Source organism: Salvelinus fontinalis, chromosome 9 (genome assembly GCF_029448725.1).
Source record: "Salvelinus fontinalis isolate EN_2023a chromosome 9, ASM2944872v1, whole genome shotgun sequence".
Taxonomy (NCBI): Eukaryota; Metazoa; Chordata; class Actinopteri; order Salmoniformes; family Salmonidae; genus Salvelinus; species Salvelinus fontinalis.
Genome location: NC_074673.1, coordinates 13,647,689 through 13,675,665, shown reverse-complemented (window position 1 = coordinate 13,675,665; position 27,977 = coordinate 13,647,689). Strand labels below are relative to the sequence as shown.

Genomic DNA, 27,977 nt, shown 5'->3' with positions numbered 1-27,977 from the left:
AATGGAATTGATCACACACACAACCCTAGCAATGGTATAACACGTCTGCTGTCACAATACATGACATGTTCTCATATGCGAGATATTGTCATGTGCGTATCACAGTATACTTAGGTGCTGGGTGAAATAACACTATAATAAGAACCAAACAGTGACCTACATTTTAAATACAAAGTGATTCATCATCTGGTATCGTACTAATAAAGTATGGAGGCTTTTTTAACAAACGTGGCAAACTCCGGTGCCCACAATGTGTGCAGGCTTTTGCTCCAGCCCAGCTCCAACACACCTGATCAAATAGACTGTTAAACTGCAGCCTCTCCAGGTAAACGTTGGCCAACTGTGCTTTACGCGGAGAGATGGACTCACCCCAAAGTACAGCAGGATTCCGTAGAACACAAAAGGCCAGAGGAAACAACGGGAGAGCGCCCGCAGGAGCCGAGGCTTCTTCTTGGCCGATGCCACTTCTCGATCCCATTCTCTACAAGAACATAGACCAGAGGAGTTAGAAACGGTTTAAAAACACACACATTAGCTAACAGTAAAAGTAGGGGCACATTGTTCAGGGCACTGGTGTATAACCTGGGTGATTTTGTTAATTTATTAAACGGAGTGCAGAGACCTTAACAAACGAGGGAGAACAAGAGGAAAGAGAAAAAGATGACAACATTTATAAGAAAAATGGAGGAGGAAAAAATGTGAAAATGTGTGAGAGAAGGAGAGAGAGATTGAGAGAGAGAGATAGATAGAGACATAGTAAGAGATTGAGAAAGAGAGACAGAGAAAGAGAGAGAGAAAGTGAGAGAGCGAGAGAGAGATTGAGAGAGAGAGAGAGAGAGAGAGAGAGAGAGAGAGAGAGAGAGAGTGAGAGAGTGAGAGAGTGAGAGAGACAGAGCAAGAGAGTGAGAGATTGAGAGAGAGAGATAGACAGAGAAAGAGAGACAGAGAAAGAGAGAGAAACAGTGAGAGATTGAGAGAGAAAGAGAGACAGAGAAAGAGAGAGAAACAGTGAGAGATTGAGAGAGAAAGCGAGACAGAGAAAGAGAGAGAAACAGTGAGAGATTGAGAGAGAAAGAGACAGAGAAAGAGAGAGAAACAGTGAGAGATTGAGAGAGAAAGAGAGACAGAGAAAGAGAGAGAAACAGTGAGAGATTGAGAGATTGAGAGAGAAAGAGAAAGAGAGAGAAACAGTGAGAGATTGAGAGATTGAGAGATTGAGAGAGAAAGAGAAAGAGAGAGAAATAGTGAGAGATTGAGAGAGAAAGAGAGACAGAGAAAGAGAGAGAAACAGTGAGAGATTGAGAGAGAAAGAGAGACAGAGAAAGAGAGAAACAGTGAGAGATTGAGAGAGAAAGAGAGACAGAGAAAGAGAGAGAAACAGTGAGAGATTGAGAGAGAAAGAGAGACAGAGAAAGAGAGAGAAACAGTGAGAGATTGAGAGAGAAAGAGAGACAGAGAAAGAGAGAGAAACAGTGAGAGATTGAGAGATTGAGAGAGAAAGAGAAAGAGAGAGAAACAGTGAGAGATTGAGAGAGAAAGAGAGACAGAGAAAGAGAGAGAAACAGTGAGAGATTGAGAGAGAAAGAGAGACAGAGAAAGAGAGAGAAACAGTGAGAGATTGAGAGAGAAAGCGAGACAGAGAAAGAGAGAGAAACAGTGAGAGATTGAGAGAGAAAGAGAGACAGAGAAAGAGAGAGAAACAGTGAGAGATTGAGAGATTGAGAGAGAAAGAGAAAGATAGAGAAATAGTGAGAGATTGAGAGAGAAAGAGAGACAGAGAAAGAGAGAGAAACAGTGAGCGATTGAGAGAGAAAGAGAGACAGAGAAAGAGAGAGAAACAGTGAGAGATTGAGAGAGAAAGAGAGACAGAGAAAGAGAGAGAAACAGTGAGAGATTGAGAGAGAAAGAGAGACAGAGAAAGAGAGAAACAGTGAGAGATTGAGAGAGAAAGAGAGACAGAGAAAGAGAGAGAAACAGTGAGAGATTGAGAGAGAAAGAGAGACAGAGAAAGAGAGAGAAACAGTGAGAGATTGAGAGAGAAAGAGAGACAGAGAAAGATAGAGAAACAGTGAGAGATTGAGAGAGAAAGAGAAAGAGAGAGAAACAGTGAGAGATTGAGAGAGAAAGAGAGACAGAGAAAGAGAGAGAAACAGTGAGAGATTAAGAGAGAAAGAGAGACAGAGAAAGAGAAAGGGAGAGAAACAGTGAGAGATTGAGAGAGAAAGAGAGACAGAGAAAGAGAGAGAAACAGTGAGAGATTGAGAGAGAAAGAGAGACAGAGAAAGAGAGAGAAACAGTGAGAGATTGAGAGAGAAAGAGAGACAGAGAAAGAGAGAGAAACAGTGAGAGATTGAGAGATTGAGAGAGAAAGAGAAAGAGAGAGAAACAGTGAGAGATTGAGAGAGAAAGAGAGACAGAGAAAGAGAGAGAAACAGTGAGAGATTGAGAGACAAAGAGAGACAGAGAAAGAGAGAGAAACAGTGAGAGATTGAGAGAGAAAGCGAGACAGAGAAAGAGAGAGAAACAGTGAGAGATTGAGAGAGAAAGAGAGACAGAGAAAGAGAGAGAAACAGTGAGAGATTGAGAGATTGAGAGAGAAAGAGAAAGAGAGAGAAACAGTGAGAGATTGAGAGAGAAAGAGAGACAGAGAAAGAGAGAGAAACAGTGAGAGATTGAGAGAGAAAGAGAGACAGAGAAAGAGAGAGAAACAGTGAGAGATTGAGAGATTGAGAGAGAAAGAGAAAGAGAGAGAAACAGTGAGAGATTGAGAGAGAAAGAGAGACAGAGAAAGAGAGAGAAACAGTGAGAGATTGAGAGAGAAAGAGAGACAGAGAAAGAGAGAAACAGTGAGAGATTGAGAGAGAAAGAGAGACAGAGAAAGAGAGAGAAACAGTGAGAGATTGAGAGAGAAAGAGAGACAGAGAAAGAGAAACAGTGAGAGATTGAGAGAGAAAGAGAGACAGAGAAAGATAGAGAAACAGTGAGAGATTGAGAGAGAAAGAGAAAGAGAGAGAAACAGTGAGAGATTGAGAGAGAAAGAGAGACAGAGAAAGAGAGAGAAACAGTGAGAGATTGAGAGAGAAAGAGAGACAGAGAAAGAGAGAGAAACAGTGAGAGATTGAGAGAGAAAGAGAGACAGAGAAAGAGAGAGAAACAGTGAGAGATTGAGAGAGAAAGAGAGACAGAGAAAGAGAGTGTAAGAGAACACGTGTGCGCATCATAGATTGAGGGACCATACCAACCTGTTAATTCAATGCAAAGTTCAAATTCCCATGCAGCTACCAACAGTATTTGGCAGATTTAAAAAATGACCCGGTCATTTATCACTCTCCGGGCATCTGGCCCTTTTAAAGGTCGACTTTAACACCCATTTAGAGGGCTGCTGGCACCCTTCACCGTGACGCTGCCCCTGCCCCCGCCCCATAGGGGCCCCCGCAGCAGGGTCATCATGGGGAAGGGTTGTGTTTGCATAGTTTCGGGGGCGAAAACACGGGCGGCATTTAACGGGTGGCCTAAGATCCTTCCTTTTTTTCTTTGTTCTTTCTACAATCCTCTCAAAGGTGTGACATTTACTTGCTCTTAAATAACGGGGACAGAGCGGAGAGGAGAGGGCACATACAGTGAGGGGAAAGGGAAAGGGGAGAGACTTAGAGAAAGAAAGGGACAGAGGGATTGGAGAGAAAGTGAGATTGAGAGAGATTACACAGATCCACAAAGAATTCGAAAACAAACCCAATTTTGATAAACTCCCATATCTACTGGGTGAAATTCCATAGTGTGCCATCACAGCAGCATGATTTGTGACCTGTTGCCACAAGAAAAGGGCAACCAGTGAAGAACAAACACCATTGTAAATACAACCCATATTTATGCTTATTTATTTCCCCTTGTGTACTTTAAACACTTGTACATTGTTACAACACTGTATATATACATAATATGACATTTGTAATGTCTTTATTGTTTTGAAAAATGTTTACTGTTAATTTTTATTGTTTATTTCATTTTTGTATATTATCTACCTCACTTGCTTTGGCAATGTTAACACATGTTTCCCATGCCAATAAAGCCCATTGAATTGAATTGAGAGGCGGACGTTAGAGAGAGAGAGCCCAGCCTGACTCATCCCGTTTCCAGTGTGTTTGTTTGGGACACGCTAAGGTTTATGTTTGTCTGTCCACTTCCAACGAAAAACCATCCCATATTTAAGTTTGGGGTTGTCTGTCTAGAATTTCCAGTTCCTGAGCTAATCATTGCAATCATTGGATGGGCGGTGGAATGGATGGGGGGTTATTACAGTAAATACACTTAAAGGGCAGTAAGAAACATGAATGATCAACTCTCACAACTCAACAAGACAACAACAAAGGGACCAACAACAATGCCAACAGGAGCACTCAATTTGATATATTGATATAGCATGAGGCTAATCCTCTATCAAAATATTTTGTGTTCTATATCATTCATATGGCTGGAATCAAATTAATAACTATAAGACATAAGTAAAAATAGGTACTCTAAGTAGGCTACTGTATGTGCCTACATGTGTGTAATCCAATTAGTTTCTAATTTTGTATTTAGTAACTTCCAATGCCGCACACATCTGTGATTCTGATTTAGATTAAGAATAATAGTTATAAAATGGTTATATCAATTTAATATGAGTCCACCGTGCCTTACATTTTCACAAAGTGAGGCACTTTGGCTGATACAAACCTTTCTAGTCGTTCAGAAAGATTGTCTGCGAGATCAAAATATGGTGCTTTATAAACATCTGTCAACTCCAACTTCTTTCTGAAGCCCTTCCTCAACAGTGGAGATGTCCACCTGCAAAACAACCAAATGGGTATAGGAGGTTAGGTTGGTAATGAACTCCTATCACATTTCTCCACTCACACAAGCGAACACATTATCCCACTGAGCACAGACATCATTTCAAAGTCCTGTTATAAATTTACATTTGATGGAGTTATCAATTCATTATAATTCAACATTATTATTATTTTTTTTTTAATTTAAAATGTCGCCATGTCATTGGATTTAGGTTAACAGTTGGATGAAAAAAATACAATATTCCCTCATGTTGAGGACTTTTTGCAAATCCAATCAGTTTTCCACGTTGATTTAACCTTATTTTAAAATGACATGTAAACAACGTTGATTCAACCAGTTTTTGTAGTGGGAAACTCACAACAAGTGAGTAGCTATACAGCGTGTATAGAATATAGAATATAGCCTGCTTCTGAGGCACCTACATAGATCAATGTCCCCCGAAGTTGACCACAGATAAATGTATAAATTAATTAAACAAACGCCCAGTCATATCTATAGGGTGACAAAATCAAACAGCAAGCAAATAGCAGAGTGTATGTAGCTGGAGAATTAGGCCTACTGCATCTTAGATAGCTATATAGATAGTTAATTAAAAGATAGCTGAATATCTATTTGTTTAAAAAATATATAGGCAATCCTGAGTAGACTATGTGCATTATAATGAGTTTTGGGATGACATGGGCTTTTCTAATGTCAGGAAGCGTGTGGTGAGTAGGCCTATTGTAGGCTACAAGATGACAATGTAGAAGTCTTTTACGCGCCTGAAAAATGACGAAAGATGTTTAGTATCAATTACACATTTCATACAAAGATAATCATTATGAAAGTTGGAGGACAATCGACACGTGACGCACTGGAGCGCAAAGGGGCTGCTGGAATTTCCTCTCAGAGCAAAACAGGACACAGAAACTGTCTATGGTGCATAGTTGCCCTAAAAGTGACCATTGAAACATCTATAAAATAATAAGTAAGATTCATGGGACCTGCCTTGACCTGACCTGGTCCCCTTTCAACGACAGTGCGCTCTCCAAATCTGGCAACCACGTCTAGAAATTCATTCCATGGTTCATTTACGCGTCAAATCAGCCGGCACATAGATGAAGAAAACATATAAATCCTTACCAGAAGAAATATTTGGAGAGGAAGTTTGCATCTTCCACGGGTGACTTCTGCATCCTAAGAGCACCGCCAGTTTGATTTCACTGCACCTGTGTCGCTGTGTCACTCACATTTGTGTCCCTATGCTTCCCTTTTCTCGAGGATAACCCAGGGCTTGTGCTTTTCTGACTGTCCCACCTTGTGCCGATTGTAGCCTAAATGCGCAGATCAGAGGTGATGTCACTGTTGTGAAATTGTCTCTTCCCAACCCGGAGCTGCGACCACTATCCAACCCACTATCGCACTATCCGACTTCTCAGATCAGCATTCACTGTTCTCACACACTGCGGAGCGCACAACACTGACCGCAGCAAATGGGCTGTCTTGTCCTTTCCTTGATCCTAACAATGAGAACACGGTGGTTAGCAAGAGAATAATTTATGGTCTCGCCAAAGATCCCGAGCGCGTCATTTCCATACTGACAGGCCTCTGCAAAAAATGACACGGGTTGCATATTGTGGCACCCCAATTTGCCGAGACATGAACTACTACACGGCGTACCACTTTTAGCAGGCAGGTTTCAGGGAAATCACCTCTTCTGCAATTATGTGACCTATTATTTGAATCAATAGGAGGATATGTGATATCATACATTTTATAGAATGAATGTGTCCCTTCAGAAAACCCAGTTATATCACCTGAGGCTTCAAGCGATGAAAACATTAGTCTAAAAAGATTAGATGATAGAGTTAGTCTGGAGAATATTCAAGACAAAGTAGGTTAAATCTTTTTTGTGGGTCATTCCACGAAATGAATTTTAAATGCCTGTTATATTAAACTAAGTGCCCTTTAATATAGACCATATGGAAAATTCAATAAATCTGATTTTTAACCCTCTACTGCACATCGGCAACAGGAAACATTTTATCCCCTCACACTACCCATTTATATTTGTTTAAATTCCTACACGTGACAATATGTGATGACAATATGTGATGACATGTCTGTAAACAATCTAATGAGGTCCAGAAGTCTGTATGGTGTCTCAATTGGGGGAGGGACCAAGAAGGCCCCTCCCCCAATTGAGACGCCATACCGACTGAAAGAATCAGGAACCAACAGCGACCTGAGTGCATTGTGTGAGTGAAAAGTACAGTAACATTACGTGTAATTATTTTGCATGTTTCAAGAGATAAATTGACCAAAAAAAGTAATAGTGTAATAACCTCTAAAGAAGCATATTTTATTGTTTTTTTAAATATATTTTGTTTTTATATACAGTACCAGTCAAAAGTTTGGACACGCCTACTCATTCAAGGGTTTTTCTTTATTTCACTATTTTCTACATTGTAGAATAATAGTGTAAACATCAAAACTATGAAAGAACACATATGGAATTCTGTAGTAACCAAAAAAGTGTGAAACAAATCAAAATATATTTGAGATTTTATATTCATTAAAGTAGCTTTTCCAACAGTCTTGAAGGAGTTCCCACATATGCTGTGCACTTGTTGGCTGCTTTTCCTTCACTCTGCGGTCCAACTCATCCCAACCATCTCAATTGGGTTGAGGTCAGGTGATTGTGAAGGCCAGGTCATCTGCTGCAGCACTCCATCACTCTCCTTCTTGGTCAAATAGCCCTTACACAGCCTGGAGATGTGTTGGGTCATTGTTCTGTTGAAAAACAAATGAACGTCCCACTCAGCGCAAACCAGATGGGATGGCGTATCGCTGCACAATTCTGTGGGAGCCATGCTGGTTAAGTGTGCCTTGAATTCTAAATAAATCACAGACAGTGTCTCCAGCAAAGCACCCCCACAACATCACACTTCCTCCTCCATGCTTCACATGCGGAGATCATCCGTTCACCGTCCACCTACTCTGCGTCTCACAAAGACACAGTGGTTGGAACAAAAAATCTCACATTTGGACTCATCCGACCAAAGGACAGTTTTCTACCGGTCTTATGTCCATTGCTCATGTTTCCCCAGAATCAGGTTTGAGAGACGGTCAAATTTTTGTTTATGCCCAACTTGTATTGAACATTTTTATTTGTTATTATTGATACATTATCAGAAAGCCAAAATCTTCCAAAAAGGAGGAGATGCAATATCTTTTAAAATGATTAAACTAAATGTGTGCAGTAAAAGGAACTAAAAAGGCTTCTCGTATGGCAAGTAGGAGACACTCTTTCCTCTGGTCTAAAAAAAATGCCCCGGTGATTGGGGACATTGCCCTGTGTAGGGTGCCGTCTTTCAGATGGGACGTTAAACAGATGTCTTGACTCTCTGTGGTCACTAAAGATCCCATGGCACTTATCATAAGAGTAGGGGTGTTAACCACGGTGTCCTGGCTAAATTCCCAATCTGGCCCTCGTACCAGTCTGGCCCTCGTACCAAACTGGCCCTCGTACCAATCTGGCCCTCGTACCAATCTGGCCCTCATCCTCTCCCCTATAACTATTCCCCAGGTCATTGCTGTAAATGAGAATATGTTCTCAGTCAACTTACCTGGTAAAATAAGGGTACAATTTTGGGGGGAATTATGTGTAGAGAATCATTATACAATTTAAAATGCTGAGAGATATATTTTCATTAACCAAAAATATTTTATTTTCAGCTGTTTGAGGCTGGTGTACAAAACCGAAAGTAAAGCAAAAACTAAACTTAGGAATGGGAAGCATATAAATAGCACACAGAACAGATCTACCGCTTCTTAGACATGCTTTCAATGAGAGTGACAGATCTATAACTCACTTTTCTATGTGAATTGGTGGGGTCTTACCCAAGAAGTTACATATTGAAGCTTTAAGATGGGAAAACATGTTTTTTATTAAGTTGAACATGTGCTCTTCATGACAGAACGTTCAAATTTGGTGAAATCAAACGTCCTTTTTCAACAAGTTACACTACACAAAAAGGATTCACTCCGTGGAACAACTCTTCTACACTTTGAAATAACAAGAAAAAAATAAATAGTGTGGGCTACATCCAATGGCTTTAGAATAAAATAGGCTACTTAATGCACAATACTGTATTATATTTTAATAACCTGAGTGTATTTACTCACAAAACGTTAGAGTAGAGATAGGAAACAAGTAGAGATAGGAAACAAATGATTCAACAATGTCATTCACAAATTGCTGTAGAATGATCAGATCACACCATGTCAGACATCAAAAGGCATAGTACCAACAATTCAAGGCATAGTACCAACAATTCTTACAATCGTATTCTGAGATTACAGGAGCAAAAACAAACACGGCTCTGCTAACTGAGAGAACTTGAAACTTTCTATCAGCTTAATCACAACTTAATCAGTACAGTTTTAGGGAGGACGAAAAAGTCAAGACATTCCATTATGGAACACAGATAAAAAGTGAAAGCCAGCCTTAACTTCCTTTGTAGCCTTTAAAAAGCATGCTAGTGGGCTACAAACAGTGTTCTCTCACATCTTGACCCATCATCATAATCAGTACACTCTTAGAAAAAAAGGTGCTACAACCCAAAAGGGTTTTTCGGTAGTCCCCATAGGATAACCCTTTTTTGGTTTCAAGTATCACCCATTTGGTTCCATGTAGAACCCTTTCCAGAGAGTTTTTATTTTATTTACATTTTTTAATTTAACTAGGCAATGTCATTGAAAATAAGAATTTGTTCTTAACTGACTTGCCTAGTTAAATAAAGGTTGAATAAAAAAATCGAATAAAAAGTCAGCTAAGAACAAATTCTTATTTACAATGACGGCCCACCCCGACCAAACCCTAACCCAGACGACACTGGGCCAATTGTGCACCGCCCTATGGAACTCCCAATCACAGCCGGTTGTGATACAGCCTGGAATTGAACCAGGGTCTGTAGTGATGCCCCTAGCACTGCGATATAGTGCCTTCGACTGCTGCGCCACTCGGGAGCCCATGAAGAGTTGCGGTTCTACATGGATCCCAAAAGGCTTCTTTCTACCTGGAACCAAAAAGGGGTCTCCTATAGGGACAGCCGAAGATCACTTTTCAAAGAGTGTAGGACACATCAGGTATTCTCTCGTGCCGGGTTACAAACAGTGCTTCTCAGTTCACCATCAGGTGAGACCATGCAAAATGCCTATTCTCCAAACAGCTACCATGGTCAGGTGTCACCCACGAAGCATCGTTACCCATCGCTGCACAAATGCCGCGACCCTTGCAGAGCAAGGGGAACCACTACTTCAAGGTCTCAAAGCGAGTGACGTAACCGATTGAAACGCTATTAGCGCGCACCACCGCTAACTAGCTAGCCATTTCACATCCGTTACACTTACAATTAAAAAACTTTAATATTATATTTGGAGAAGAGACAAAACAAGCTAAAATGACCCCAGCCATTATCACCTTAGCTGCTGAAGGTCTACAAAAACATAGCCTATTACAATTGTAATGTTATACCACTGAAAGGGAGAAATATTAGAAATGATTCACACTGACACGTAGCATCAGAGAAGAAACAGAAACCTATGACATTTTTTTTACTGTATTGTTTGCATTTTAATGTCGGCCTATATGGAAGATAGGCCATGTGGAAATGTTCATATATGAAACATATCTTATTTTTCTAAGTTCCTAACTTGTTTGATAAGATTAGTACAGATTTCCTCAGGGGACCCCACAAGGGGCTCCGACCCCACGTTTGGGAACCACAGTACTAACCTCTCTGCTTGCTTCCTCTGCTTTACCAGCCTTCCTCAGCCACACCACTGATCACCCGTGAGCACCACGCCACTGTCTGTCCCAGTAGCATATGAGAAGTTAGTAATGTATTTCTTACTCCGTTTAACGTTAGTTCTCCTTCATCCTAGCTGGCTAAGTAATACTTGCCAGAAACCGTCAACATTACTGCAATAGAAGTCTCTGGTGGTAGCTATAAGCGACTATTTACATTACCAGTTGTGCACTCCTTCTCCGAGAGTCAGTTTTTGTTTGTATTGGGATGTGTGTAGAGTCGCGGGACAGTTTTTTCCGGTATCTCGCAAACACACTGTCTGCAGGGTCTCTAGTTGCTCAATTGAGCGGGCTCCGAGCTGGGGTAGTTCGTTTCACCCCAGTCCCTCGGCCTGTGCGGTGGGAGGGCAGAGTTAAACGTTTGAGAGAGTGGTGAATGTACTGCTACAAAGGCAAACTTTTGCTTCGCAAGTCCCAACTTTACATATTCGTTATACTTCTTCTTATTCCCTACTTTAAATTCTCGTCATACTTTTTTTTTAAACCAAGAAACAATTTTTGGGTAAAATGTAACCTTTATTTAACTAGGCAAGTCAGTTAAAACAAATTCTTATTTACAATGACGGCCTACTCATCATTGATCAGCTCAAACGGAGCTGTTGCTATAGATACTATGGTTGCTATGGATACTCATACAACTTAGAGTAAACGCTTACAGCTGTTTGTCAGAGTTTAGAGTGACAAAAAGCAGCTAGCTAACGTCAGCTAACAGCTCTTTCATATCGCATCATTGAGCAGCCCAAACGGGAGCCGTTGCTATGGATACCAATGCATTACAATGGCAAAAAAAAGGGCCACGGTCATACAATTCTAGACCTACCTCCTTTTTTAACGCTTAAGCTATAGTATACCACAGTATGAGTCACAATACCCATAAAACCTAGAGGTCAAACACGGAAATTGTTCCAACTGTTTTTCCACCATAAATTTTTCCATAGAGGATTTTAGAACCACCTCATAAAAGGTCTGTGTTTCATATAGGCTTACCCTGGCGTGATGTTTTGACAACCGTGTAAATCTCTCTCGGACAAGGTCACTTTTATCAATATATTCACCTGCATTTACCCCATCTAAATGAAATGCTAATTAGCCGCTAATGTGACTATCATACAGAACTACACATCCTGTCGCAAGCTTTGACTTAGTCACTCAAGGCAGTGTTTCAAGGGTTGGATAAACCTCCATTTCTCCATTCAAACTCACGTCAACAAGTAGCAAGTAACCTACCAAGTCAAGCCAAATAGAAAACAAGTAAATAATAGCCTTTTTGTAGTTTCTCGATTACATAATTGATATCGTGTATTTATCATGTTGATTGTTGTTCAGCATTTTTCAAATAACCTACCGTAGCATTTTTTAAACTAGATTTTTGAAAATTACCCTGGCCTTTATAGCTTGCTAGCTAACCTTAGGTATCTCTGTTGATAGAAGTAAGTATGGTTCTGTGCTATGTACCGGATTGTAACCACTACTCCGATAAGCACACGTGCATTTTATCGTTTTCCAACCTGTAAATAAGAGCCGTTGCTGGAGCCGTGTGATAAGCTAAGCCGTTTGCTAGCTGCTAACAAACTATTTGGGGTAATACGTCAAAGATCTGTGGTTAGCTAGGTGCTTATGAAAATGAACTAGATAACCACTGACTGTAGTTACGTGTATAACACCGGTTACCCTTCTTACAAGTAAAAAGAAAACCAGCATAGGCTAGCAAAATTACTGTTGTGACCTTTTATTATTGACAAGCCAGCTAGTTAACCTTAGCTCACAGTTCTTGTAGTCATACTTTTTGATGTAGTGATATACTAGCTAACGTTAGCATCGGCACCATGGCAAGGATCGTTAACTAGCATGTCACCACGTAGTAAAGTCTGACTACATGAAAGGTGAGCTAATGTTAACTAGCTAGCTAGCTAAATATCACCTGGTGAGCTAGCTAGTTAGGCACCTTGGTTGGCTAACTACATCAGTATGTTGAAGCACCTTTGGCAGCGATTACAGCCTTGAGTCTTCTTGGGTATGATGCTACAAGCTTGGCACACTTGCATTTGGGGAGTTTCTCCCATTCTTCTCTGCAGATCCTCTCAAGCTCTGTCAGGATGGATGGGGAGCATTTCTGTACAGCTATTTTTAGGTATCTTCAGATATGTTAGATAGGTTCACGTCCGGGCTCAAGGACATTCAGATACCTGTCCCGAAGCCACTCCTGAGGCTGTGTGCTTAGGGTCGTTGTCCTGTTGAGGTGAACCTTCGTCCCAGTCTGAGCGCTCTTGGTTTCATCAGACCAGATAACCTTGTTTGTCATGGTCTGAGAGTCCTTTAGGTGCCTTTTTGCAAACCCTAAGCGGGCTATCATGTGCCTTTTACTGAGGAGTGGCTTTTGTCTGGCCACACTACCATAAAGGCCTGATTGGTGGAGTGCCTCAGAGATGGTTGTCCTTCTGGAAGGTTCTCTCATCAACATAGAAGAACTCTGAAGCTCTGTCAGAGTGACCATCGGGTTCTTGGTCACCTCCCTGACCAAGGCCGTTCTTCCCGATTGCTCAGTTTGGCCATGCGGCCAGCTCAGGGAAGAGTCTTGATGCTTCGAAACTTCTTCCATTTAAGAATGATGGAGGCCACTGTGTTCTTTTTTGACCTTCCAAGCTGCAGAAATGTTTTGGTACCCAACCCCCAGATCTGTACCTCGCCAAAATCCTGTCTTAGAGGTCTACGGACAATTCCTTCGACGTCATGGCTTGGTTTTTGCTCTGACATGCACTGTCAACTGTGGGACCTTATATAGACAGGTGTGTGCCTTTCCAAATCATGTCCAATCAATTGAATTTACCACATGTGGACTCCAAGTTGTAGAAAAATCTCAAGGATGATCAATAGAAACAGGATGCATCTGAGCTCAATTTGGAGTCTCATAGCAAATACATATAAATAAGGTATTTCTGTTTTTAATTTTTCATAAATTTGCAAAAATTTCTATAAACCAGTTTTCTTTATGTCATTATGGGGTATTGTGTGTAGATTTATGGGGGAAAAGTTTTATTGAATCATTTTTAGAATAAGGCTGTAACGTAACAAAATGTGGAAAAAGGGAAGGGGTCTGAATACTTTCCGAATGCATTGTATATCTGCACAGTATGTTTGTGTATGGTTCTCATGATTTAGGATTGGGTGTTGAGGGACTACTTGTCACGTTGTCCAAGGTGTGTTTGTGTTATGATAAACAATGCATTTTCTGTCCAGATAAAGATGGTGATACAGCATTGAAAAAGACCCACCACATCCCTCAGGCCATCCGGTGCATGGACATCTTGTGCCAGTGTGGTCCAAGCACGAGAGTCAGTTGTAGAGGCTACAGCCGATCGAGCTTGTGGACGGACAGGTCAGTAACTCATCAAATGTGATACAATATTGTGTAAAACATTGAATTTATAAATTGACTTTTGTCTCCCCTTTTTCCTATATTTCCCCCCATGTTTTAGACATGAGGCATGACATGCAGAACATCTTCAGGCTCTCCCCATGAGAAGCAGTTCATGATGTTCAACGCCACCCTTCTTAAGGAGATCTGGTGGAAGTAATGGCTCTCCCATTCTTAGATGTATTCTCTCTCTCTCTCTTGCTCTCTGTCTAGTTAAGCAGTCCAGATGATTTTCGTAGGGTGTGTCTTATCCAACTCTACTTACTTCTTATTTGGACTCTTATGGAAACATTGAAGTTTCAGGCATCTCCACCATGGCACAATTACAGAATGTTCTCACTGAGGTGCATCTTGTGGGCTAAATGTTTTTCCCATACAAACCACAGAAACGGTTTTGTTCCGAATGCATCTGTGGTACAGTACAGACAATCTGACAACCACTGTTGGTCCTCCTTAGTAATCTCGCGACTCAGACGGTTAACTTTCCTCTTGAGAATTATAATCAGAAATACAGTCGTAGAGCTCACCGCAAGACTTCACCTCCTTCGGGGCAAATAGTACCCTAGACTGTACTGATCATCTAGGTGAGCATCTCAGATAAATCCTCCATCCCATGTTTTTCAGCTCAGCATTCTGAGGGAAACATTTGCCAGAAGCGGTGATCTCCGTGTTCTAAGAAAATGGAGTCCTTCAACTCGTTGTCCAGTGAGTGAGGCTTGCCTCCATAGTCTTTAGTTTGTAGTCTAGTTGTGGTTCTTGTTATTCCCACCAGGTGTTTCTTCAGGCTGTTGGGGACTGGCTTAACATTTTCCCCACACAAATCACAAAGACAGTTTGAACATGACTAGTTAAATGACTGACCGACTTAAGCCCATGGCTCCTATAAGTCAGGGCTTCCCCAAATTCGGTCCTGGGTCTCTGTTGCACATCACATTGCTTTCCTGTCTGACTTTAAGGTTTAATGCGTTAACTGGATGGTCATTGACTGTACTGATGTAGAAGTTGCTACTCCAAGTTAGATGGATCTGCAGAAGTAAACCTACTCAGTGTACCGTTCGATGTACTCCTTCAAGCTACTCCTGGGAGTTGCAACTAATGCAGTTTTAACATACTGCAGCGATCTGTATACAGGATCTGTGTCAGACAACACTAAAAACAACAACCATACAGAAATACACAAGATAAATAATGGGATCAGTACTTTCCTATACTTTTCATATGAGGACTAGTGCAGTTTTTCTATTAACTTTTAATGGATCACTTTGGATTTTATCACTTGACTTATCAATTACAATGGGAAGGATCATTCATACAAATTAAGACTGTGAATGCATATAGCTCTGACAGTGGTTCCCAACCTGAGGTACTAGGACCCCTGAAGGTTCTTGGCCTACCCACAGGGGGTACTTGAGAAGACTCATGAGACCATAAGCCTAATGGTAAAATGCACATGGGGGTACTCCGGGCAGAGAGAAATTCAGTTGGTGATACAGTAGCCGAAAAAGGTTGGGAACTACTGCTCTATGACAGACCACTACTAAAAAGTAAATTTGAAGATTTGTCTCTGGATGTCTAAACAATAAATATGTTAATAGATTTTTTGATTCATTCTCATCAATGACAACATTCTAGAACTGAGTTATCACTCATCTAAGTCTGGTATCCACACTGTATTGCTAAGATGGTCAAACTTTTCTTAATAGCTACACTCACCGACACAGGATAAATTGTATCCCTCATGCTGGCCCTGACCAAACCGGTATGTTGCCCTTCATCATAGCTGCACTTCTCCACATGGCCAGACTTACAGTAGTCTTTCCACCTTTTAATGCTCAAGGTCATCCTTCAAAAATGCCATAAGGTCTGAAATGGAGACAAAAGTCAATATGCTGTACAAACAATTATATAGGCTAAGTAAAAACATATTTTTGTATCTACTGCTCTGCTAACTAGCTAGCTAAAGTGTAGTCAGTGGGTAGCTAAGACAGAGAGAAAGGGGACTGAAGAAGTTCAACACATTTAATTCAATTCATTTTAATACAGCACATGGATTCCTCATTGATTGGGCACAGAAGGTAGCTGACAGGGTCGGCTAGAGATGACCTGCAGGAATTTGTAGTCTTGCATGAGGTCATGCAAGACTTCTCTTTTGCTAATTATCCTTTAACAATTTTGAGAGTAAATTGAGGCCAATATATTGATCAAACTCACCTTGTCCGAGAGAGAAATTACACGGTTTATCAAAACGTCACGCCAAGGTAAGTCTACACCAAACACATACTTAATTTTAGGTGTTTCTAAAATCTCATATGGGAAAAATGAATGGTGGAAAAACGACTGGTATTACAACGCACCCACTGTGGGGCTCAATTAACTCCAAACCAACGCTGAGACGTTTAGACTCACCCTACTTAGATTGCGTGGCAAATTTTTTTTGATACTATATTTACTTAACAGAAATATAAACACAACATGCAACAATTTTAAAGATTTTACTGTGTTGCAACTCATATAAGGAAATTAGTCAATTGAAATAAATAAATGAGGCCCTAATCTATGAATTTCACATGACTGGGAATACAGATATGCATCTGTTTGTCACAGATACCTTAAAGAAAAAGTAGGGGCCTGGATCAGAAAACAGTATTAGCAACAGAGAAGATCTCATACAAGACTATAAGCCTCATTTAGCACGACACATCTCCTTTGCATAGAGAAGGACTGCAAAATTCTCCAAAATAACGTTGAAGAGGCTTATGGTAGAGAAATTAACATTAAATTATCTAGAAACAGCTCTGGTGGACATTCCTGTAGTCAGCATGCCAATTTCACACTCCCTCAAAACTTCAGTCATTTATGGCATTGTTGTGTGACAAAACTGCATATTTTAGAGTGGCCTTTTATTGTCTCCAGCACAAGGTGCACCTGTGTAATGATTATGCTGTTTAATCAGCATTTTGATATGCCACACTTGTCAGGTGGAGGGATTATCTTGGCAAAGGAGAAATGCTCACTAACAAGGATGTAAACCACGTTTTTGCGAAATAAGCTTTTTGTGCATACATTTTGCGTTTATATTTTTGTTCAGTGTAATTCAAATGCAAATTAATTTATGCAAATGTTAAAAGTGGCCTTTTTTTTGCCTTTACCTCCCTTATCTCACCTCATTTGCTCACATCGTATATAGACTTATTTGTCTACTGTGTTATTGACTATGTTTGTTTTACTCCATGTGTAACTCTGTGTTGTTGTATGTGTCGAAATGCTTTGCTTTATCTTGGCCAGGTCGCAATTGTAAATGAGAACTTGTTCTCAACTTGCCTACCTGGTTAAAAAAATGTGAAAAAATAAAATAAAAATAGTAATAGACACTCTTGCACACACACTTGTGGGGCCCCCCACCTCAGAAACAATACATTTTAGCGGCCCCCCTCCTGACGACAGAGATAAAACATCTTTAAGTGTTAAAGTAAAAAAAAAAATGCAATTCTACACTATATCATGGAGTGAAGAGAACATTTTGTAGTTTTACAGCTAATTTCCTGAAATGAATGATACTTGAGTGATAGTGACTAACAAAATCAATGTTGGCCCCCTTGAGGTCAGGGCCCCTGGGCATGCCCTGCGTGCCCGGTCGGTAGTCAGCCAAGTTTAGATATCTGGCTAGACTAATTTATATATATATATATATATATATATATATATATTTAAAAAAAAATGTTGACATGGCTAATTGAGTGACTGTCAGTGACTGACATAAATTCCTAAAAATAAAAACATTTTGGGGGCCTGGGGCCCTAAGCGACTGCTTACATACCACCATGCACACACCCACCACTTATGCTACTGCAATACTGTTTACTAAAATGACCCTGCTACCAGTCACTTTCTCGTAATCCCTGCCTATGTAGCACATTGGGATGTGTGAAATTTACTCCTCAGCCTAGTGTCCACACTTTCTTCAGAGAATAGCTATCTTTTCGAAATAGAACGTAAACTCCTGAGAATGTAAGCTCGCGAGATCAGGCTTCAGTATCCTTGCACATTGAAAATGTTGTACTGGCACTGACCTTGAATATGGCTTCCTCTTTTTTTTTATTTTTTATTTTTTCTCGAACAAGGCAGGTATCCTACTTTTTGAAGTGATTGGGTTGACAATCATGCAGGCTGGCATAGCTGCAACAAACATAACATGCACATTCTTACAACTACGGTAAACTGGAATGGCAGCTTCAAAGTCAAAAAGGTTGCCCCTTTGGTCCGTCAGTTTTCCACTGGGTAGAACTCTGAAACGTTTTTACAACACCCCCAATCCCTGTTCTTAAAATACTTTTGGATTATGGTCTAGGCCACTGATGTATATTGCATATGAACGATGTAGACCTGGATGCGCAAACTTGACCTGAATCTGACATTGTCACCCGGGTGACCTCAATGAGCGCCCTCCCATGGTCACGTGCGTCTTGCAGCTTTATACAGAACATACTCTTCACGTCACTCCGATACGAAGTGATTTTCGTACCAGGTTAGGATATCATTTAAGCAAACATTAACTCTTTTCCTAACCCTAATCTCAGTCTCCTAACCTGTTACGAAAAAGTAACTTCGGTATCGAAGTGCCGTGAAAATAGTGTTCCCCTTTTTACAGAAGATTCATACTCGAGGCCATCATGTCCAACAAGGTGGAATATGCCTTCCCTGCAGGAGACGAAAGCGATGGGAGCAACGACGAGTGGGACATTGGATTTTCAAAGTCGATAAAGGTCCCCTTAATTGAGGTGACACATATTTCCTATTTGTTTCTCCAATAATTTCATAACTGTCATCTTGCGCTCGAGCCAGCTAAAATGCTAATGCCAGCTAGATAGCCATAGTAAATGTTTAAGATGAATTGGGTAGGTATTTGCCAGCTCTGTTGAATGCGCAGTAACTTGTCAGGTTCTCATTTGATTATGATCCAAGACAACCATTTATCTTTAGTATCTTTATTGTTTAGTTAAGCTACTTTTTTCTAGCTAGCTAGCTATTGTGTGCATGTGACAGTGCGAGAGGAAGATGGTAAATCCAATCCAGCAGGTGGCGACAACTATCCCAGACGGTCTGTCTTGTCTAGTAGTTTGGCCAGGCTAGCTTCATGACCTAGCTACCAACCAGACAACAATCACTTTTGAAATGCAACACACAGTGAAGTACTCATCATTTAATGTACCAGCATTGTGTAATTCATTTATAACAGAAAGGCATTTCACTTTACTTGTGCATGTGACATTAAAACTTGAAACTAACAGAGCACAGATGCAGGGGTCCCAGAAGCAGAGGACAAGGTCTCCACTTTGAAAAGAGCCATCAACACCAAAGATGTCCAGCTGGTCCAGCAGCTGTTGGACAATGGCAGGTTTTGATAATGAACAGTCAATTCTACATTAGGAAATTGCCATTATGATCTGTTGTAATTTTGAAATTGAAGCACCAGTTATAGTCAGCCTTTTACTGAATATTATAATCTTTGGTTTTAGCCCTCTTGTTCAGGCAATGTTCTGTAAATGACAGTGTTTGCAAACTTTGGTACTGATCTGAGTTATTTTTATATCAATTACATTGATGGAAGCTACAATCTATCAGTAATATTAAAGGTGCTCTACCCCCTAAACAAAAGTGTGTGTGTATACTACCATTCAAAAGTTTGGGGTCACTTAGACATTTCCTTGTTTTTGAAAGAAAATCAAATGTTTGGAACATTTTAAAATAACATCAAATTGATCAGAAATGGTGTAGACATTGTTAATGTTGTAAATGACTAGTGTAGCTGGAAACGACAGAGTTTTAATGGAATATCTACATGGGCGTACAAAGGCCCATTATCAGCAACCATCACTCCTGTGTTCCAATGATGCTGGCTGGGATGCTGGCATTTGAGGCAGAGTTTCTCTGTCCAGTGTCTGTGTTCTTTTTCCCATCTTTTATTTTTATTGGCCAGTCTGAGATATGGCTTTTTCTTTGCAACTCTGCCTAGAAGGCCAGCATCCTGGAGTCGCCTCTTCGCTGTTGACGTTGAGACTGGTGTTTTGCGGGTACTATTTAATGAAGCTGCCAGATGAGGACTTGTGAGGCGTCTGTTTCTCAAACTTGACACTAATGTACTGTCCTCTTGCTCAGTTGTGCACCGGGGTCACCCACTCTTTCTATTCTGGTTAGAGACAGTTTGCGCTGTTCTGTGAAGGGAGTAGTACACAGCGTTTTATGAGGTCTTGAGTTTCTTGGCAATTTCTCACATGGAATAAGCTTCATTTCTCAGAACAAGAATAGACTGATGAGTTTCAGAAGAAAGTTCTTTGTTTCTGGCCATTTTGAACCTGTAATCGAACCAACAAATGCTGATGCTCCAGATACTCAATTAGTCTAAAGCGAGCAGGCCTTTCTAATTGACCTGGCCCGGGTATCCTGGAAGGATATTGACCTCATCCCGTTCGTAGAGGATGCCTGGTTGTTCTTTAAAAGTGCTTTCCTCGCCATCTTAAATAAGCATGCCCCATTCAAAAAATGTAGAACTAAGAACAGATATAGCCCTTGGTTCACTCCAGACTTCACTGCCCTTGACCAGCACAAAAACATCCTGTGGCGTACTGCATTAGCATCGAGTAGCTCCCACGATATGCAACTTTTCAGGGAAGTCTGGAACCAATATACGCAGTCAGTTAGGAAAGCTAAGGCTAGCTTTTACAAAGCGAAATTTACATCCTGTAGCACTAATTCCAATAAGAGCACTTCCTCCCTGCTGCCCACTGCACTGAGGCTCGGAAACATTGTCACCACCGATAAATCCACGACAATCGAGAATTTCAATAAGCTTTTTTCTAGGGCTTGCCATGCTTTCCACCTGGCTACCCCTACCCTGGCCAACAGCTCTGCACCCCCCGCTTCTCCTTCGCCCAAATCAAGACAGCTGATGTTCTGAAACAGCTGCAAAATCTGGATCGCTACAAATCAGCTGGGCTAGACAACCCTCTCTTTCTAAAATTATCCACCAAAATTGTTGCATTCCCTATTACTGGCCTGTTCAACCTCTTTCGTATCGTCCGAGATCCCTAAAGATTGGAAAGCTGCCGCGGTCATCCCCCTCTTCAATGGGCAAGACACTCTAAACCCAAACTGTTAGGCAGGGCAGGATGGATATAGGTCTATCTAAAGTCTTCGAAAGCCAAGTTAACAAACAGATCACCGACCATTCCGAATCCCACCGTACCTTTTCCACTATGCAATCTGGTTTCCAAGCTGGTCATGGGTGCACCTCAGCCACGCTCACGGTCCTAAGAGATATCATAACCGCCATCGATAAAAGACAGTGCTGTGCAGCCGTCTTCATCGACCTGGCCAAGGCTTTCGACTCTGTCAATCACCGCATTCTTATCGGCAGACTCAATAGCCTTGGTTTCTCAAATGACTGCCTCGCCTGGTTCACCAACTACTTCTCAGATAGAGTTCAGTGTGTCAAATCGGAGGGCCTGTTGTTCGGACCTATGGCAGTCTCTACGGGGGTGCCACAGGGTTCAATACTCGGGCCGACTCTTTTCTCTGTATATATCAATGATGTTGCTCTTGTTGTTGGTGATTCTTTGATCCATCTCTACGCAGACACCATTCTGTATACATCTGCCATTCTTTGGACACTGTTAACAAACCTCCAAACGAGCTTCAATGCCATACAACTCTCCTTCCGTGGCCTCAACTGCTCTTAAATGCTAGTAAAACTAAATGCATGCCAATTACTGCCCGCACCCGCCCGCTCGCGTAGCATCACTAGAATATGTGGACAACTACAAATACCTAGATGTCTGGTTAGACTGTAAACTCTCCTTCCAAACTCTCATTATGCATCTCAATCCAAAATTAAATCTAGAATTGGCTTCCTATTTCACAACAAAGCCTCCTTCACTCACTCACTCCTTCACTCATGCTGCCAAACATACCCTCGTAAAACATACCCTCGATCCTTGACTTCAGCGATGTCATTTACAAAATAGCCTCCAACACTACTCAGACTGCATCCAATTTGCTATCACAGTGCCATCCGTTTTGTCACCAAAGCCTCATATACTACCCACCACTGCGACCTGTATGCTCTCGTTGGCTGGTCCTCCCCACATATTCACTGGTCATCCCCAAAGCCAACACCTACTTTGGCTGCCTTTCCTTCCAGTTCTCTGCTGCCAATGACTGGAACGAACTGCAAAAATCACTGAAGCTGGAGTCTTATATCTCCTTCTCTAACTTTAAGCATCAGCTGTCAGAGCAGCTTACCGATCACTGTACCTGTACACAGCCCATCTGTAAATTGCACATCCAACTACCTAATCCCTGTATTGTTAAATATATATTTTTTGCTGTTTTGCACCCGGTATCTCTACTTGCACATTATCATCTTCACATGTATCACTCCAGTGTTGATCCTAAATTGTAATTATTTTACCACTATGGCCTATTTATTGCCTTAACTCCCTAATCTTATTACATTTGCACACACTGTATATAGATTTTTCTATTGTGTTATTGACTGTTTGTCTGTTTATTCCATGTGTAACTCTGTTGTTTTTGTCGCACTGCTTTGCTTTATCTTGGCCAGGTTGCAGTTGTAAATGAGAACTTGTTCCCAACTGGCCTACCGGTTTAAATTAAGGTTTAAATTAAGTTTACAATTGGCTCATTCATCCCCCTCCTCTCCCCTGTAACTATTCCCCAGGTCGTTGCTGCAAATGAGAATGTGTTCTCAGTCAACTTACCTGGTAAAATAACGGTAAAATAAAAAATAAAAGGTAAAATAAAAGTCTAAAGAAGGCACAGTTTTATTGCTTCTTTAATTAGAACAACAACAGTTTTCATCTGTGCTAACAAAGTTGCAAAAGTGTTTTCTAATGATCAATTAGCCTTCTTAAAATTATAAACTTGGAGTAGCTAACAACGTGCCACTGGAACACAGGAGTGGTGGTTGCTGATAATGGGCCTTTGTGCGCCTAGGAAGATATTCCATAAATCAGTCGTTTCCAGCTACAATAGTCATTTACAACATTAACAATGTCTACACTGTATTTCTTATCAATTTGGTGTTATTTTAAATGGACAAAAATGTGCTTTTCTTTCAAAAATAAGGACATTTCTAAGTGACCCAACTTTTGAACGATTATGTATGTATATGTGTATATATATATATATATATATATATTTATTTATTTATTAATTCATATTTTTAGGGGGTAGATCAGCTTTAATATTTCATATTGTAGCTTCATCAATGTAATTCTGTCATTTCCAATCCCCCGTATGTATGTATGTATGTATGTATGTATGTATGTATTTAAAAAACAAAACATTTTATATTTATTATTTTCCCCTAACCCTACCACCCTTCCCCTAATTGGAGTAAACTAATGGACAACAACACTTAGGCTTCTACTTCCAGCTTATACATACTATATACATTTTACTGATCTGTGGTCTTTGTGCCTAGTAAAATAGCTAAGTGCTGTAACTCTGTATGGATTGGTTTAACCTTTCTAATCCCTGCCTTGTTAGGCCTGGATGTGGAGACAAGGCTGGGGTTTGAGTGGACACCGCTGATGTGTGCTGTGCACATGGCTCACTATGACATGGCCAAGCTGCTGCTGGACAGAGGGGCCAGCGCTAACTTCAGCAGAGGTAAGACCTGTCACATTATGTAAGCTGTATTCAATACCATGCCCTCACCAGCACTCCTGGTGCACTACAGGTGTGATGTGTTGCATTGTTTTTGAACAAAAGTACAGCCTTATTCTAACAAAAGTTAATAGGCCTAAATGTTGACTCATTCCGCTAGGGAGTTATTTTTGGCACTTCATGGTTTTTCAGGGTTTCATAGACAGGTGTGTGATCTAGTATTTGACTCATTGCTGCCAGACTCTTTTACATCTTCCAGCTTATGCAAGTCTCTGCTTGTAGAAGAGACTATCTGCTCTACCCACCTCTGGAGAGACCGAGAACTGAGAGCAATAAAGAGAATGCTCCCACTTACTACATCAGCCTGTCAAAACTAGGACCGATAGCGGGATCCTGAAACAGAACAGGCACAATGGACAAGGAAAGGAAGGAATTCTGTGATATCGAACGACACAAGCCTTGCTTGGTCAGACTGAATCTTCCTGTCCTCCGACGTGCCACTTTAGCTGTCCTTGATGAAACACACACACACACACACACACACACACACTCACACACACACACTGCACTCGAAGCACACACATGCACACCAACGCGCACACGGTGATACAGAGTGACCCCCCCCCCCCCCCACTTCTCACACCTTCTTTCAATTTCCACACGTGTCCCGGCCAAAGACTGGAGAGCGAATTAGAAGCATCGCCACATAGTTCATCTGCCATTACTTATTATCTATGACGTTAAAGAGGAACCGTGGAAAAACATGCTGCTAATCCGCCGGTGTGTTTTCAGTTTACAGCTCCGACTGTTTTATTCCTCTCGTCTTTCTCTCTATCTCTCGTGGAGAAATTGAATGCATCTGTTGTATTGGTGATCTTGGAAAGGGAGACGAGAGTTTAAGTCATGGATAGACTGAGGACAGTGCTACCACGTTGTTACAGGTGTCTCGGCTGTGTGTATGTTGTTCCAGTCAGTACATACGACAGGGATGGTTGTGTACAATACGTGTGTGTCTGTGTGTGTGTTTACACACACCGTGGCGGCATCTGTTGCCAGAGGCTTTGAAAGGAAACAATCAAACGGGAGAGCGGCGGTCACTTCCTATTTTGTGTTTCTCCAAGAGAGAGGGAAAGAGAGGGGGAGGAATGCAGGAGTGATTGATAAAGCTGGTACACAGAGCGTGGTGCTGTCGTCATAGCACTAGGCCAACCCCAGACTTTTATTTATTTTCCCCGGTCCACTGCAGACGCAAACCGTCAGTCTGGTTGCAACTGCCCTCAATGATTGCTCCCACCTTAAACATACTCACAGACACATACACTCCACACACGCACACAGTCAGTCCATGCCGAAACAGGAAGACAATGCCACTGAAGTCAACCCCATAAAGAACACCACAGTTCCCGAATTAAGATAAAAGGATATTGATCACATCAACGTTCACAGGGCCAATTTCGAAATTCTATTTATTATGCTGTCTCCTCCTGCACTGTCTGGTGTGATGTCTGATTTCTTATTATTGTAATGACTATTGATTGAATGTCTAATGTGATGTTTTATCCATTGACATTGGTTTTGTTGTCATTGAAATGTGTCTAGTTAAATGATAGTCATGAGATTATGCATGGACTGAATATTCTGCCCCAGTACTAATGCTCTTTGTGTGCATGTGTGTCACATAGACCAGTACACTGTACTGATGGCTGCATGCACAGCTTCTGCCAGTGAGGACAAGATCGTCCAGTGTGTGGAGCTACTCTTGTCCAGAAACGCTGATCCCAACACATTCACCAGGTGTGCCTGTCTTTGTCTGTCATGTTTTGAGTATCTCTGTGTGGATTTTATAGTGGAATTTCATCATAAGACATGGTACATTTTATACTCTGCAGCACAGGGACTGATATGGGCTCCGGAGTGGCGCAGCGGTCTAAGGCACTGCATCTCAGTGCAAGAGGCGTCACTACAGTCCATGGTTCGAATCCAGGCTGTATCACATCCGGCCGTGATTGAGAGTCCCATAGGGCAGTGTACAATTGGCCCGGCGTCGTCTGGGTTTGGCCGGGGTAGGACGTCATTATAAATAAGAATTTGTTCTTAACTGACTTGCCTAGTTAAAAAGGTTAAGTAAAAAATTAAACAATATAATATAGCCTCCGATGGCCAAGCTTGTGAAACACTACTACAGTATGTATTTCCTTTTAGCCACAGGTCCACACTGTTATGTTGGCATCGCATAATAGACGTGAACAGCAACATGTTATTACATTCATTAAGGGTTAGATTTCCCATTCATCCACTGTTTTATTCATTTAGACATGATTTACTGTGATGGAATGTACCAGGACTGAAGCAGTGTTTCCTGTTGCCTGGCACCATGTCTTGACCCTGGCTTTGACCACCTTGTGACATTCTCCTGTGCTGTCCAGTGTCCCTGTTCACCACTATACCACTTGGAGTACAGTGTGTGTTTGTCTCAGTACAGTGTGTGTTGGTCTGCGTTTATCTTTTGTGTGGAATGCCCTGTTATGGCATTTGCATGCACACATACCCAGATCCCCTTCAGACAGACAATAAACACAGAGCAGGCGGGGAGAAGGACTAAACAAGAGTAAAAGAAGCCCTCCTCCACACCACCTAAACTCACTGTACTGCCTGATGCTGCCCAGACACAGAGGGAGGGAGGAAGGATTCTGGAACCACTTACCCGTTGTCATTATCGCTGGACATTTCTCATGGCAAGCCAAGGAGAAAGCCCCGAACTTAGCCTTCTCCCCTCCACCTCCATTGCCCTTCGCCCACCCCTCACAAACTCTCCGGCCAACCTTGTCTCATGCCGTTGCCCGTGCCACACACTACCCCATCCCTCCTACACACACACACCATCCAGAAAGCGAGCGAGAGCAGGCGGTAGGAAATTGATTGTTTCCTCTCCAGACAAAATATTTGAAGAACGGTAACGAGAGACAGAAGGGATGTGGACGAGAAGAAAGGGGGGAAGAACGGAGTTAGAGCAACAGGAGGAGAAGAAAGAGGATCAGGGGTTCTTGTGGGTAGAGAGGTAGGGCCTTAACCTCTGAGTATTTGACCAGCAATTCACACCAGATGCATTTCTTTCCCTCAGCATCATAAACGAAGGAACCTTTAAAGATGGTGTGTTTGTTCAGGAGCAAGATGTGGGGTCCAGTCTCTCAGCCTACAGCAGGGATCATCAACTACATCATTTTCTTTCTTGAGTGGATGGTCAGGGGGCCGGAACATAATTTCAGATAATTTGTAGACTGCAAATTAACTGCAAGAAGCCCAAACAGATATAATATTTGACTAAAACATAACCTTTTCAAATCTTGCTTACATTTTATATATTATGCGTGGGAATACATTTACATTTAAGTCATTTAGCAGACGCTCTTATCCAGAGCGACTTACAAATTGGACTTACAAATTGGAACTAGGCAAGTCAGTTAAGAACAAATTCTTATTTACAATGACGGCCTAGGAACAGTAGGTTAACTGCCTTGTTCAGGGGCAGAACGACAGGTTTTTACCTTGTCAGCTCGGGGATTCGATCTTGCAACCTTTCGGTTACAAGTCCAACGCTCTAACCACTAGGCTACCTGCCGGAATACTTTGGAACAGATGTCCAAAATACTAATAATTTGGAGCTGATTTTCTTATATATTTTTAAAATATATGTATATATTTTGCTCAGAACTTAGGAGGGCCATATAAAATCAGTTTGGGAACCCTGGCCTACAATAACCTGGATCATTGGATGGTGCAGCAAAGTGAGGTCCTTTTGCATACACAATATTACATACACTGAGTATACCATACATTAGAAACACCTTCCTAATATTGAGTTATACCCCGTTTGCCCTCAGAACAGCCTCAATTCATGGGGGCATGGACTCTACAAGGTGTCAAGTGTTCCACAGGGATGCTGGCCCATGTTGACTCCAATGCTTCCCACAGTTGTGTCAAGTTGGCTGGATGTCATTTGGGTGGTGGACCATTACTGATACACAGGAAACTGTTGAGTGTGAAAAATCCAGCAGCGTTAGTACTTGACACAAACCAGTGCGCCTGGCACCTACTACCATACCCCATTCAAAGGCACTTAAATCTTTTGTCTTGCCATTCACCCTCAATGGCACAAATACACAATGTCTCAAGCCTTAAAAATCCTTCTGT

The 27,977-nt window shown here is 41.4% G+C and overlaps 2 protein-coding genes and 1 long non-coding RNA gene across 3 annotated transcripts in view; 2 read left to right on the top strand and 1 right to left on the bottom strand.

Moving 5' to 3' along the window:
* The window catches only part of LOC129862097 (cystic fibrosis transmembrane conductance regulator-like), a 77,475-nt gene extending 71,226 nt beyond the window's left edge, over window positions 1–6,249 (bottom strand). The window contains exons 1-3 of the mRNA XM_055933445.1: window positions 5,956–6,249; window positions 4,717–4,827; window positions 370–481 (exon numbers count right to left, since the gene is read on the bottom strand). Of these exons, the coding sequence (XP_055789420.1) occupies window positions 370–481; window positions 4,717–4,827; window positions 5,956–6,008 (276 nt within the window). The 5' untranslated portion in view covers window positions 6,009–6,249. The remainder of the gene's footprint in view (window positions 1–369; window positions 482–4,716; window positions 4,828–5,955) is intronic.
* A 4,397-nt stretch (window positions 6,250–10,646) lies between these two features.
* LOC129862102 (uncharacterized) lies at window positions 10,647–15,661 on the top strand. Its single transcript, XR_008760721.1, has 3 exons — window positions 10,647–10,710; window positions 13,922–14,060; window positions 14,161–15,661. It is a non-coding gene; the product is annotated as an uncharacterized LOC129862102 (long non-coding RNA).
* Window positions 15,662–18,534: 2,873 nt separating this feature from the next.
* The window catches only part of asz1 (ankyrin repeat, SAM and basic leucine zipper domain containing 1), a 30,763-nt gene continuing 21,320 nt past the window's right edge, over window positions 18,535–27,977 (top strand). Inside the window, exons 1-5 of the mRNA XM_055933446.1 lie at window positions 18,535–18,624; window positions 18,748–18,877; window positions 19,388–19,490; window positions 23,667–23,789; window positions 25,469–25,580. Coding sequence (XP_055789421.1) covers window positions 18,548–18,624; window positions 18,748–18,877; window positions 19,388–19,490; window positions 23,667–23,789; window positions 25,469–25,580 — 545 coding nt within the window. The 5' untranslated portion in view covers window positions 18,535–18,547. The remainder of the gene's footprint in view (window positions 18,625–18,747; window positions 18,878–19,387; window positions 19,491–23,666; window positions 23,790–25,468; window positions 25,581–27,977) is intronic.